The 14,143-nt window shown below is 33.4% G+C and overlaps 4 protein-coding genes across 5 annotated transcripts in view; 2 read left to right on the plus strand and 2 right to left on the minus strand.

Moving 5' to 3' along the window:
- The window catches only part of LOC110995922 (protein FAM214A), a 33,110-nt gene extending 32,247 nt beyond the window's left edge, over positions 1 to 863 (minus strand). Inside the window, exon 1 of the mRNA XM_022263333.2 lies at positions 636 to 863. The gene's annotated coding sequence lies outside the window, so the exon portion shown is untranslated. The remainder of the gene's footprint in view (positions 1 to 635) is intronic.
- Positions 864 to 1,265: 402 nt separating this feature from the next.
- Positions 1,266 to 5,874, plus strand: LOC110995939 (testis-expressed protein 9). Its single transcript, XM_022263371.2, has 6 exons — positions 1,266 to 1,699; positions 2,091 to 2,427; positions 2,676 to 2,773; positions 3,783 to 3,923; positions 4,461 to 4,628; positions 4,956 to 5,874. The coding sequence occupies exons 1-6, from the start codon at positions 1,583 to 1,585 to the stop codon at positions 5,163 to 5,165; spliced, it is 1,071 nt and encodes a 356-aa protein (XP_022119063.2). The 5' UTR covers positions 1,266 to 1,582; the 3' UTR covers positions 5,166 to 5,874.
- A 1,212-nt stretch (positions 5,875 to 7,086) lies between these two features.
- LOC110995926 lies at positions 7,087 to 7,770 on the plus strand. The gene is made up of 2 exons (XM_022263337.2): positions 7,087 to 7,362; positions 7,576 to 7,770. Exons 1-2 carry the CDS (start codon positions 7,171 to 7,173, stop codon positions 7,729 to 7,731), a joined length of 348 nt encoding a protein of 115 aa, XP_022119029.1. The 5' UTR covers positions 7,087 to 7,170; the 3' UTR covers positions 7,732 to 7,770.
- Positions 7,771 to 8,210: 440 nt separating this feature from the next.
- Positions 8,211 to 12,812, minus strand: LOC110995925 (BTB/POZ domain-containing protein 10). 2 transcript variants are annotated; one of them, XR_006750676.1, is made up of 6 exons: positions 12,239 to 12,812; positions 11,119 to 11,315; positions 10,325 to 10,578; positions 9,428 to 9,684; positions 8,515 to 8,936; positions 8,211 to 8,447 (listed from the first exon to the last, which is right to left on the minus strand). XR_006750676.1 is itself a non-coding variant. In XM_022263335.2 (5 exons), the coding sequence occupies exons 1-5, from the start codon at positions 12,588 to 12,590 to the stop codon at positions 8,863 to 8,865; spliced, it is 1,134 nt and encodes a 377-aa protein (XP_022119027.1). In that variant the 5' UTR covers positions 12,591 to 12,812; the 3' UTR covers positions 8,211 to 8,862. The 2 variants fall into 2 exon arrangements, 1 of the variants encoding a protein (XP_022119027.1); XM_022263335.2 differs by having other exon boundaries at positions 8,211 to 8,936.
- Positions 12,813 to 14,143: the final 1,331 nt, after the last annotated feature.

A 14,143-nucleotide genomic window follows, 5' to 3' on the forward strand; every position in this document is an offset into this window, starting at 1 on the left:
AGTTCTATGGTATACTTTTATAGGGTTGGATCTTATATTTAATATTAAAAAGACTCAGTGTTTAGTCTCTTAATTTTTATGAAAAAGAAACTTTTTCAACAAATATATTAAAAGCTTCCTAAAATCACCATGTGTAAACTGCGCATTGTTTTTTATCCATATGCAAACCATTACGTAAATGGTTATTACAAAGGTCGATGATTTACAAAAACCGGATTAAAAACACTATCGACACACGCCGTCCCTATTTACAACTTAAGCCAGCCAAGGTATCTATATACATAACATTCTAGTTCACTCTTAACTTGAAAGAAATAAGAGCGCTTATCGCCAGTGTTCTAATAAAATAAAACAGCTGTTTTACCTGTTAGTGCCGTTAGGGATACCTGCCAAGTTATAAAAAAACTTGTCCAGACCAGCTGATTTTCTATTAAAACTTATAAATAAATACCACGAAACTTACTTATCTTTAGAATTCAGAATCGGTCGGATTATACGCTAAATTAACTTTCCACGGAAACCAACTAATAGAGCATTGTGCGAACAATACGGAAAAACTAATGATACGTGGTAGGGAAATCTAGGCATATGTTGTAATGCCTCCTGCATTACAGTGAAATAAAACAAAGACTCACCTTTTTTGAAGCAAGCTATAACATCTAACCCCACACGGAACACCTACGCTATAATATAACACTCCGAAAGTCGTGTCTTATTCTCTTCAAATACATTATGCACAGTTAACAAAATGTCGGGACGCGTAAACGCAGTCCAAATCTTAATTCAAGGTATAAACCGTTTCAAAATAAGCGAGCGACCGATCAACGCTCGCCTCAACCATGAACTAAAAAATGTCAGCTGTGGTAAGTTCGTTCTGATTGGTAAATCGATTGAAAATCTCACAAATGAAATAAACTTTTCATCTATCTCCGTTGCACATTAGCTCTCTCTTTCTGACACTTTGTGGAAATTACTGTTTTTCTAGGCATTTGTACATTTTAATACATTTTAAACTATATATGGTATTTTTTTTATTTTTTATTAATCATCCTAACTATCATCACATCGCATCAAGAGCTCAAATCCGTTGTTTGAAATCATATGGAAAGTCCAAGGAAATGTCATCGAAGGAGACATGCTTATTGACAACCATAACATTGCTTTTGATTGGTCCTCAGACAGCTGTTTTTGACGTTTGATATTCTACTTCTTAGTATTTCTTTATTTGCTACTAGATGGCGTTCAATCCTCATAATCAACAACAAAACAAGGCAAAATTAAAATATTTTGTTAAACGTTTAACTTATTTAAAATATTGTTTTAGTTTTTAATTGTGTTTTCATACTAAAATTCTATTCTCTAATGAATTTCACCAAAAAAGAACAGCGTTTGTATCTACTTGTTGAAAATTTGTTCAGTTATTCATATGACTAAATAGGAAGTGTCGCCATGGCAACGATGTTAAGCCTATTATTTAAAGATGTACTTAAAATATTAACAACCAACTGTGAATTTACAAAGATAATTGTAGCATACCGGCTAGCGGGATTATCCGTAATAAATTTAGTAATTCTTAAAGCTAATGGGGGAAATGCTAGATTCAGATGATTTATTGGCCAGAGAAAATGAATTCAAAAAACTTAATAAACAACTGGAAAAGAAAACAGAAATACTAATGAAAGAAATCGAACAAGTTATGGTGAGATTACAAACATTGTTTATTTAAAAACTGAATAAAACCACCAACAACCTTTGAAACGCTGACGACTCATTTATTATCAACATGTCAATTCGTATTATCATTTAATATTCATTGCAGTGAAAATGAGTTTTATATTTATATTTTTTGTGATAAAAATCAAGTCAAGTAAATGGCAAAATAACATTTAATCTGGAATCTTTATCTTTTGAATAGATCGAGTTTTTATTTATTGTAGATGGTTTACACTAATAGTGGCTACACTTCTTTGTTTAATTCATATCTATAAAACTTCACATCTAATATTTTCGGTCTATTAAAATCAAAATCCATTTTTACTTGACAATTATATTCCTTCTCTTGTAAAATTGTAAAATTCTCTGGTCCACAGCAAAGACAGGACATATTTTCAGAATTTACAGGTTCCTTATCAAGTCCTATAAACCACCGTAGTAAAAGGCACTATTGTGATACGCCAAGCATTAAAACATCAGACAAGGTGTGTGCAGAAACAAAAACTGTAGAAAATGGGACACCAAAAAAAATCAACAGTAAAAAGATTGATATTAGAAATGTTGATAATTCAAATATAGAAATAAAAAAATGTGTGACAAATGTTTGTGAATGGTGCAATTTAAGTACTAAGAAGAATAATGATTTAGAATTTTTGTATGCTTTCGTCTCAGTTAATGTTAAGGATAATGTTTTGCCACAGTCATTTTTAAAGGGTATGTATCTCATCTCATTTGTTGATTGACTTCCATTCATACTATAGTTTATAAATACATATATATTGGCCCTTTCTACTTGTAAGGTTGAGATTGAACAAACATCAGATTCAAAAACTTTCATTGTATTGCTAATTAAAACTGAACACTGTATTTTGAAATTAATCTACATTTTAAAAACAACTAATGATTGCAAAATATATTTTCTTTTATTCTTCTATCATGTAACTTTTAATTTTATGTTTCAGGTGGTGTGAATATTGAAAATGTATGCAAGTTTCTATCAGCCAAATTGAAATTGATGCAAGAACAGATTGACAAACTGCAAGCTAATATAGACAAAATGGTAAGATTTTCTCACAAAAATGGTCCTCTGTTGCTAGCAGTTTGCAGATTTTGATTTCTAATGTTTCATTAACATGAACACACATGCACATTTATAAAACATATTATTAGCATACTATACACCAAACAACTATGTTAATTTCATTTGATACAGAGTTTTGAGCTTGTCTTTCCATACAATGATACATTCTACATTTCACCCAACCTTCATAACGATGATAGATTAACACAGAAGAGTACTTTTTAGTTAAAACTGTGTAACTGTTTACATTTTTGTCGCATTATTGTCCTAGCCCGTAACAAAACTCCTCTGTCGGCACCATATGTACCGGACATTCTAAGAAATCTGTTCTGATGCCTACAAATTGGCAGTGGCGTAGTAACCTTGGGTGGCACTCGGTGCGGAAGTTGGTGGTGTCAACCTATCGAAAGTAAAAAGCAATAAATTTTATATGATAAAGGACACCATTAATTAAAAGATCGCGAGTATGGGACGGAGAATTTCCCCGGTCGGCGTCAGCCCCTTTTGCGGGAATCCCCAAATTCTACATGGAGCTGAGCTAGTGCTAGTGGAGGAATCCCCACCGTCCCCCGTTTGCTACGCCACTGCAAAATGAGAATGCTTGCTCGAGCTCTATCACGAAGATGTGAATAAAATAATTAAAAAATACAATTTAATTACTGGTTCAAAAACCTAAGATTAGGCGCATGAGGCTAATTTTTTTACGGAACGTCAGGAAGATGTGCAGCGCTTTTGTCGAACAGAGCGACTTAGACCTTAAGAGAGAGTGAGAGAGAGTGAGAAAGGGAAATCGAGATATAGTACACGCTATTGGTTGGTTAATTGTAGATGGAAATTCAGTCACATAACGTTTTGTGCAGTAAACGTAGCCTTTGTTTGTACTATCATTAGCATAAATCAAAAAACTGCGTACCTCTTTGTAAAAATGTGTCTAACAGTCTTGAGTGTTGTTATATAGAGTTTACACACGTATTAAATAAATTCTCAGGCTAAACAATGTGACAGCCACATGAGCCAACTGGCTGGATTGGAGAGTGAAAGACTGACTTTGGTGAATAAGGCGAATAACTTAAGATCGGAAAATGCGGATCTCAAAGCAAAGTATGCTGCCTCCAATAATAGAATTAATGTAAGTTAACAATAACATATGAGGGCAGTGTTGGCCTAGTGGCTTCAGCTTGTTACTCTCATCCCTGAGGTAGTAGGTTCGATCCCCGATTGGGCACTAATGGACTCTCTTGTACACATTTAACGTTCGCTAGAACGGTAAAGGAAAACATCGTGAGGAAACCGGCTTGTCTTAACCCAAAAAGACGATCACCTACTTGCCTATTAGATTTATTAATGATCATGAAACAGATACATGCAAGATCTGAGCCCCAGAACTAAAAAGCCTGTAGTGCCGTTATTTTTTTAATCAATAACATATTTAAAAGAAGAGGAATATAGTTGTTTTTTATTTTATTTAAATATCTCATAAACATTTCTTAAGCTTTTTCCTATTAATTATTTGTATCAGTTGAAGAGCCCTCTTTATCCCTGGAATGGAAATATGGGTTCGAACAGGTCTTTGGGTAAATATTGTGCCAGCCATGTCATGATACAATCAAAACGTATCATCATCACAAAGACACAATTTCAATTCTCTCAAATTAAATATATTCAGGAAAAGGACCGCTTATACAAGGAACAGAGAAGTCTAGCAGACAAACTGACGAACGAAGCTAAAAGCTTGCGCTATAAGAACGCGAATGTCGAAGCGCGTTGTGCTGCCCACGAAGAAACCATTGCTACCCTCAAACAACAACTCGAAACCTCCAAGATGGCCGAAAAAGTATGAATTAAGTGTCTATGCTTGTTTTATATAAATCTGAGTATGAAAATTTATTCTCATTTAGATTAATTTTGTACATTCATGAACGATTTTCTCTAGATATAAATTTAGTATTGTAGTAGAGATGTTCAATGACCTTTGGCATTGAGAATGTCCATGGTCGCCGGTATCACCCTCGATTTGCTCCCTGTTCTATATATAAAACTTTATTCTAATTAGAATTAAAATATACTATAACCAAACTAACTTACCAAAAAAGTATATATAATCTAAATCGTATAAAAACCATTCTAAAACAAATATTTACAATAAGTTTTAAATCTTTAGGAATTCCGTGACGCGACACGCAACCTCTCTGCGTCGCATCAGAATGCAATCTGCCGTTTGGAAGCGAAAGTGAAATGCCTGACTACCCGCATTGACAAGCAAATGGCGCTCATAGACAATCTGAAGAAGCAGAACGCGTTGCTTGCCACAGAGGGCGCTTTGAAGGCTTTGGAGAGAGATTATTATGATTTCTTAAATTCTGATTTGTAGTTGTATGTTTCTTTATGTGCAATAATTATATACGTTCGTATGAATATATCCTTTTTGTTCCGATCTTATGCCACTGAAAAGCTAATATGTTGGCGATATTAAAACTTACTAATAATAAATCCCCTCTCCTATTGACAACACGGAGTAAGTGTGGCAATTATGGCAGCTATCCTCCTTGGAATTTTACCTTTTGGCCAGCTTTGGTTCTTCCTACAGCGCCATCAAGTTTCGCCCTAGCTACGTGTCCTGCCCAATTCTTATTTTTTTAAATACGCAATGCATCTTACCACTGTTTTATTACATAGCAAGAATTACATTTACGAACAGTACTTGTGAGCAGGGCCTGATTAACCCTTAGGCTAAATTAGGCTCCAGCCAAGGGTGCGACGACCTAGAGGGGCGCGCCAAATTCGCGTCTTCGCTAGATGCTAAGCGTCATGCCCTGCATATTTAAACTAGACCGAGACAAAACACTAAGTATACTGTGAACTACATCTACAAGCAGATAGGCGATTTTAGCATTCATATTAGATGAAGAATCGACGGTTAAGAAAATCAATAGATGACTGTTATTAACTGCAGCTTCAAAGGTCTTTTTCAGCAAGTAAAAGAGTAAAAAGTTACCTAGAGCGGTCAGGACTCTCCATCAGTCTCTGAGTGCGAGCCTAGTCCTATAAGTTTATTTTATTTAAATAAATGTTCCTTTACATTTCAGATGTTTCATTTATATGCAAGGGCCATTTAAGTAATCAGTAAGCACTAAAGGTGAAAGAGAGATCTTTGGTTTTCACACGAATGCATTAACGAGGATTCCTACAGAAAGAAGAAGACCTAACTAATGACTACCTGATGTTAAGTGATACCGCCGCCCATGGACACTCGCAATGCCAGAGGACTCGCGAGTGCGTTGCCGACCTTTTAAGAATTGGTAAGCTCCCTTTTTATTATTAGAAAACTTTCGGCATTCTTAAACATGTTTAATGAAAATCATTTCAGTCGTCTGCTAATAGTAATGAAAGTGATTATTTGTATAAATATTTTTTTATTTATCAGGGAAATGATAGTTTAAGAATATATGTTGAGAATATTTCGCAACACATATTCTTAATTAGTTACTAAACATGTTACAGTTCTAAGAATAGGTTGAGGATAATACTGATATGTGTGTTAGTATAATATATTTTAGTTAGTGGAGTGACCATAAATTTGTTTTCTATTTTTGTCTTAATAAAAGCTACACTACCAACTGCTTGCAACCCCTTTCTTACTTAAGTCACGCCGAAAATAATATGAAATTCCACCCCTATCACTTCGACGTCCACGGTTCCGCAACTGATCGTTTTTTAAGGCAGTTCTTGCCCCGCATCAAGCTGCCAAAGTTCTTAATAGGTCAGCAACGTATTTGCGATCTCTCTAGTAATGTGAGTGTCTATGGGCAGCGTAATCACATGAGCTTCCTGCTCGTTTGCTACATAAAAAGAGAATATGTTCAAAAAACTTTATCTCATTACATGAGAAACTTAATATTAATATATTAAGTTTATACGAGCGAGATACACGTCGCCATTCGCCGTCTCAATTTTAGTCAACTACGTTCACTCTAACATGCATCTTTAATGCCTTTTGAATTTGTCAAACGCACCAATGTCGGGAATGTTGGATGGTAATTCATTAAATAATTAAACACCCTCATATGTAATAAATATAGAAACCTCAAATATTGATACGCAGACTTTAACAGTAAACTTATTTGCGGTTGCTGCACGCATAACATCTAATGATGTTGTAAGATTTAATCTACGATGTCAAGGTTCTGGCAAATCAATATTTAAACCATAGCCAGCATTACATCATCTCATAGAAATGCATAATGACTCACAAGTACACAAAACCACATAAATTACAGTCACATCTTGCCCTCTTGATAACGTGACCTTAAATCACTAGAAGCAAATATTACGCGTTGGAAGAAACATCGATTCATTATTTTTCGTTGTTATTTATAATGAGGTTGCTAGGACTATTGGTTTTAATCGTGTCGGGGTTGTGTTTAGTGGATTGTACGCATTTGGTGGTCGGCAATGTAGCTGATAGAGTAGTTCTTGCCCATCATGAAAACTTTGAATACAATGCTATGCCATTCTTCAAGAGGATCAAATCCTTCTTTTATTCCTCACCTACGAATAAACCCATACGGGTGAGTATTGAACATTTATATATGTGCTAAATTATAGCAGTATAACTTGTCTAACATGATTATAGAAAGTCGAACTGCGTAAAACGGAACGGCCACTTAATAAAGTTTTATTATCTGTTACAAGTTTTATTACAATCATAATGGAACTATATATTCGCTTACTCATATTATAAGACCCTCTACGATCATGAGACAGAAATAAATTAATTCCAGGGTATACAAGCATTGGACAACGACCACAGTAAGGCGTCAGTGAACATAACGGCGGGTGGAATTGGCTATCCATTTGTCAACTTACGAATCAAAAGCGAGAGGGGCAGCAGACTGAGCTACGATATTGGAATTTACGTTAGCCCGGATTTTATTTAACAAATTCGATACTTTTTTAATAAACTCATACAAATAGCATTTAGTGATGTTTTATTTATTCGTTTTTAATGATTACTATGCAGATTAAGAAAATTGGAAATACTGTATAAGTATTTGTGTGTTCGAAATATATTGTATTTAGTAAAAGTTACAATAATAAGGGAAGCAACGGGCAGATTTACTTTAATTTCACCGTAAGAGTAAGAATTAAAAAGTTTTAGATTTGTAATACATACTTATATTTCTTTTCGTAGTTTTCTGAAACTTATTTGCGCGTTTACAGTTAACAGCGCCATCTGTTGATGAAAAAGATATTGCGTACCAACACTATTTTATTGTAGTGCCCCTAATTTATTATGTTGTAAATTAATTTCAAGTAATTATAACTTTATAATAAATAAATAATTATGATTTATATTGATTTTTACGGGCTGTATTGTTGTTTACATAACCTTCTCTATTAGTAAATAAAACAACAATTTTATTACCAATTTATTAAAAAAGAACCGTTATAAAAGTTTAGCAAATCGGCAAAAAACGCGACAATTTGTTTTAAAATTGACAATTTCTTGCGCATAAAATACAATATTACATTGCGTTTAGCATATCTACTTAAATAGGTAAACCATTAAGGTGGTGAGCGCGAATCCAACAGTGATTTAATTATACAGTTTAGTTTGGAAAGACTAAATATAACTTGGACGATTTAGACATTACTTTTCCATCAATTCTCCAATTGATTCTGAATAATTTCAACACATTGTCGAATAAAAACATCAAAACCTTACAGTTACTCACTGTTATTAAACTATTATGTAATTCCCATATCCTTGCTATACACTGTAACCACATATAACTATTACATAACATTTCTTCTTTGCATACATATTGAAGATATAAAATCTTGGTGGTAAGCGGTTTCGAAACCAAATTCTAATAAATACAACAACTTTCACCAACATTGTCTCAAAACATGTCTTTATTTCTTTCTGCGAAATGATCGAAGAGCTCCTGACAGAATGGTATCAATCTAGATAATCAATACGGCCATTGCACATTAATATGGCCATAGGATCATATAAACCAACAAAACATGGCCATCACGAGTTGTAAGGCCTTCGGGACCGATAGTCACTGCTCCTCCGGCTGCTCTTCGGGGTTCTCTGGTGCTTCCACCTCTTCACGGGCCCTCACCGGCTCCAATTCTGGAAAATTAAATACAGAGAAATATGTCAATATTTGACTAAATATTATTAGCATAATATGATTTAATAACAACATTTTTGTATTGTCTTTTATTAACATAACTTTTACACATTTAAAGAAAAACACTTTTTTACGGATTATAGTTATGTATTATTGTATTTAAACTTATAATTATTTAGACATAATTTTTAATTTAAACCGACGTTTCGCGTGCTTTACAGAGTGCGTGGTCACGGTGACTGAAGACAAAGGTGTTAAATGTCAAAAAGTATTACAGCTGTAGAAAATGTTGTGTTATCTGTATTTATTTCCCCGGAGTTGGTATCAACTAAAAGATGTAGGGTTTTTGCAGAAATTGCTCACGGTGTCTACCTACGCCTACATACTATAATCCGTAAAACAGTGTTTTTCTTTAAACAACATTTTTATTATTATTTCAAATCTAAAGCCATAGACAAATCGATTAATTCAAATGAGTACAGTCTCTCACCGATAACAGGATCAGCAGTAGCTTCAGCCAAATTAGTGACGGATTTCGATTTAAAACATTGAAAGTCCACATGTCGGCTTTTAGCTTCCTCCTTCTCCCAGGACATGTGAATAAAGGGCCGCTGCACATAATTGTATATCACTTCCGCGCGGCCTCCGGGCCTTTTGCGGATTTTCTCCTTGTATGTAGGGTAGCCTTCGACGCCTAAACGGATTTTCTTAAGACCTCGCTCTTTCATTACTTGTTTTGCGACGTCTCTGTAAATATTTTAATAAAAATAATTACTTCCTAAATAAAACAGCAGTGCAGTGCACACAAAGTGTGAAATATATAAATTATATTGAGTAATGCATAATAAAGGTTTTTTATTTAATGAGTAGCTGTTTTAATAAATTAAACAATCTACTTATAATATTGTAATATATTTAATAGTCAGAGATTAAATAACTTGTGATAGAATTCTGAGAGGACAGAGAAAAGAACCAATCAACCAGATAGGTACACAATCCATTGAGACAGGTGTAAACTTACCTTAATTAAAATGCGACACTTTAAAATTATCTTTTGATAAAACAAAACAATCTCAATAGACTGTTAAATCATATTAAATCCTTCAGGTTAAGCGGTAAGTACAATATTTTTGTGGTTAGCTTAATTGGTGAGTATATAAGTTTATAATTTTTGAAAGGCAATAACTGTTTTCCTGACATAAAATTTGAATTAGTTTAAACCTAAATATTGCTTCAACCTACACTTAACACATAGGTGAAAACTCATATACTAACAGTTCAGTAGTTTGAAATAAACAAACCCTTTATAGTTTTATAATATTAGTACAGATTATAATTACATATTATCTATCATAAACAAACATACCATAAACATAAATATTCTCACCTATTTTCAATATACTTAAAGAATCGGTACAATGGGGTAGAAAGTACTGTCTGACTGTATTCATCTCCCATTTGGGGAGGATATTCCTCATCCCATTCCACAGAGTCATCATCCAATAGCACTACCACATGGCATTCTCTGTCACCACGCTGAGCTGATTCCACCATCAGTGGTAGAATAAGACGCTCCAGGAATGTCTCAAATTGGCGGCGAGCTCCTTCATTTGATAGTTCATGAAGAAGGCCTCTGAGATTCTAAAAGGTTTTTTTATAATATACATAACATAGTTTCTATATAATATACATAGTTTATCGCCAGTTCTTCTCTTCCGTTCTACGGCCTTGACTTGAGAACTGGCAGTAAATGTAAAATTAAATTCATTTAATATTTCTTTTTTTTGACGTTCATAAGTGTACATTGTTACGTACATGAATAAATAAATTTTGATTTGAACAAAGTTGATTACAAAGTCCAACAGTTGATTACAGCCAAACGTTAAAAAAAACGAAATGTCGAATTCCATTTATTATGTTATGGCAAAACAATCAGCTGTTAGGAATTTGAATGCACAGAAGATGACAAAAGAATGAGGTTCTACTAGGTAACAAAGATGACACTGTGTGATGGGAGGCATGTGTATTCTTATAATTTGTGGAATGCTGATTGAATGGGGCTATGTAACAAGCCTAATAACAGTGAAAAGGTTTTATCAAATTAAAAAATAACATGTCAGGATGTAACATCACACTATGTATAATGCATATATCTGCTTGCAACACAAAATATACACTCACCTGACACCTCACAGTATTAGCATCAAAAGGCACCAGTAGATAATCACAAGCCTCCCTTAGCTCTTGCACAGAGACCGTTGGAGGACAGCGTATAGTGCCACCTCTATAGTACTCTAGAATTGCCCTGAACACTGTGGCCGAGATGCCCTCAGCCACTTCATATTCTCCACGCTCATTGGTATGTGTAAAGTCTATACCTAAAATTTAGTTAATAAATATAAAATCAGTTATCTGGATAGAAGACACAGAGATAACTGGTTATTTCTGTATGTATATCTTCTATATTTCTATATATTGTAGTATGTCTGTATATATGTATGTGTTATTTCTTTAATAGTTCTCCTTCACTGCTCAAAAACAACATATGATAATTTTTTAAATTTTAAAATGAATGGCTTAAGAATTATAATATGCCACAGCTGATTAATATTTAACTACACATATATGTAGAAAAGAAGATGCAATCTGCATTGAGCTTTATCAATTGCTGTATGACCTCTTTGAAGATTATAGATTACATATACATGAATACAATATGCCTAAGATTTTTTTTCTTTTAAGATTCTATACACTTTAATTATTTAGTAGGTTAAGAATCATTATGAATTTTTAAATATAATTTTAATTTGGACCATTCTAAATAAAAATTGTACAGTGATGATAAGTCATTTAAATTTTGCATGTAGTAAGGAAATTAAAAATAATCTATCTTGACAAGGTCTAAGGTAACTTAATCACTTAAACATCTATTTGTATCTGTTATCTTTCATTAGAGGTGTATATAAAACGCAATATGACAGTTATGAAGTTATTAAATAATTTGATAAGAGTAATGATTAGATAGGAATAATGGATGATGGAAAATAAATATTGAACCATATGCAACATCATGATCGTAAATTTGTGTTAAAATACCATACCGACATACAAAAACCCAACCCCCGACATAAATACCAATCAGAGGTTTTATTTTCTTGTTTGTTGATTTTTTAGAATATGTAATTTTTTTACTGGTAAATTATCTCAGTAATATATTGAGTGCATAATATGTACTCTTGCAGAGATAACTCTAAATAAGTTTACCTACACTTCTTAGGACTTGTGAGTGTTTGAACCTTACCTGAACTAAACATTCTCCCAAGCATTGTATTTGGATGTGCTGTGAATTGAGCAGGATCAACAACAAATCTAGTATTATCAACAACTAAAGTTATTCTGTCTTCGCCAATGGGATTCTTCTTCTCTATCTTCGGTTCTTGACTGGAAGTGGATGGTATTGGTGCATTAGGAGACTGAGTTTTCGACATCATATTTGGTCTACGCAAGTTGGAAATGTTACGTCTAGATAATCGCTTGCGACGCTCCTCACTGTCTCTTCTATACTCCTCTGTATCACTACTGCTATCTGGGTAGAAGAACGGGCGTCTGGAATCTAACATGGCCTGCTGGCCCCTCGCCTGTGTATCAGACATGGAAGCACGCTCGTATCGAGCCCTCACATCACGCTCGATGCTTCCTTGCCTACGCCTTAACGTCGGCTGAAACTGTTTGGCTTTCGTTGTGATAAAATAAAATTAAAACCGCGAGAACAAAATGGAACAAAGGTAGGACTAAGATATTTACGAGTGGACATACGTGATTAACTTATTAGTAATACGACAAACAGTTTGAAGTTTGAACTATTGAAGTTTACGTCGACGTCTTTCGAATAACAATACACAGCGATCTGACAGCAAGTAACATTTATTGTCAAGTGTCAACAATGACACATCTATTTTGTAATTTGTTCCTCTCAACAGTCATGATTTAAATTCACTCTCACATCTTCTCTTTTCTTTCTATTTTATTTTATTCTATTATTTTTAGCGGCAGTTGAGCCATATGATCGTCTTTAATCTATGCCACACAAAAGAAGTGTTATGATAATAAGGAGAATTGCTTTATTTTCCGATTTCTTGTTTTAAATTTTGCAGGAATACATTTGATATTGGATATGTAACATGCCGCATATGGCATAACCCGGTGGTCACAGATAAGAACCACATCAGAAGGAAAAGTACGCTTATATAATTTATTTAAAGTTATTAATAAAAGTATAGAGTAATTTTTAAAATCTTAACACAATATTGAAACTGTCAGTTTTTTTTAATTTTAACAAGTGCTCTATTAAGTAATATTTAAAGAAAATTATACGTTTAATGTCAGCTTAACAGTTTAACAACAATTTAATAGTAACACTGAAAGAATGACAGTATTTTATCATGCCTATTTATGGGGGAAATACTTTTTTACTACTAGTATGTGATTAAAGAATTAAACAGAAAAATTATTATAGTGTCATAAAAATAAATATTGTCTCTAGAAATAGTTAGAGGCTTTTGCCCAGGAAAATACTAAATAAAAGCTAAGAATTTAGTAGGACCCACCCACTCACTATACTATAATATGACTATAAACTTAAATTTGTATCTTGATTTTCATGAAATTTAGTATACGGGGGGTTTCGGAGGCGATAAATCAATCTAGCTAGGAATGATGATGATATTTTCCTTAAAGTAACCGGTTCATATTTTTTTATTATTCTTTCGGTAAGATCGAAAAATATTCATATTTCATTATTTTAATAGTTTGTAATTCGTACTTATTCGTACGCAAAGCGGTCATCCAGGTACTATTCTATAAAATACGCTAAATACAAATATATAAATACATAAATACGCTACTTTACTAATTTCCAACTACATTAACATACAATAAACTAATGGGCGTAGTAGCGCCCAGTATGAAGAGACAGCGCCCAGTATGAAGAGACATATGAAATATATAAACGTGACTAAGAATTTATTGAAAAAAAAATTAATAAAACTAAATAAATAAAAATTAATTATCAACTTAGGAACTTCGATAACTGAAGTGACCAAGGCAGCCATGTTTTGTAACGAATTTATGGGTATCCAGATTTCTTAAAGCTGCTTCCATCACATTATTTTCTTTGATCTGATGAACTATTAATTATAATTGCGGA

The sequence above is a fragment of the Pieris rapae genome, chromosome 15 (assembly GCF_905147795.1).
Source record: "Pieris rapae chromosome 15, ilPieRapa1.1, whole genome shotgun sequence".
NCBI classification, from domain to species: domain Eukaryota; kingdom Metazoa; phylum Arthropoda; class Insecta; order Lepidoptera; family Pieridae; genus Pieris; species Pieris rapae.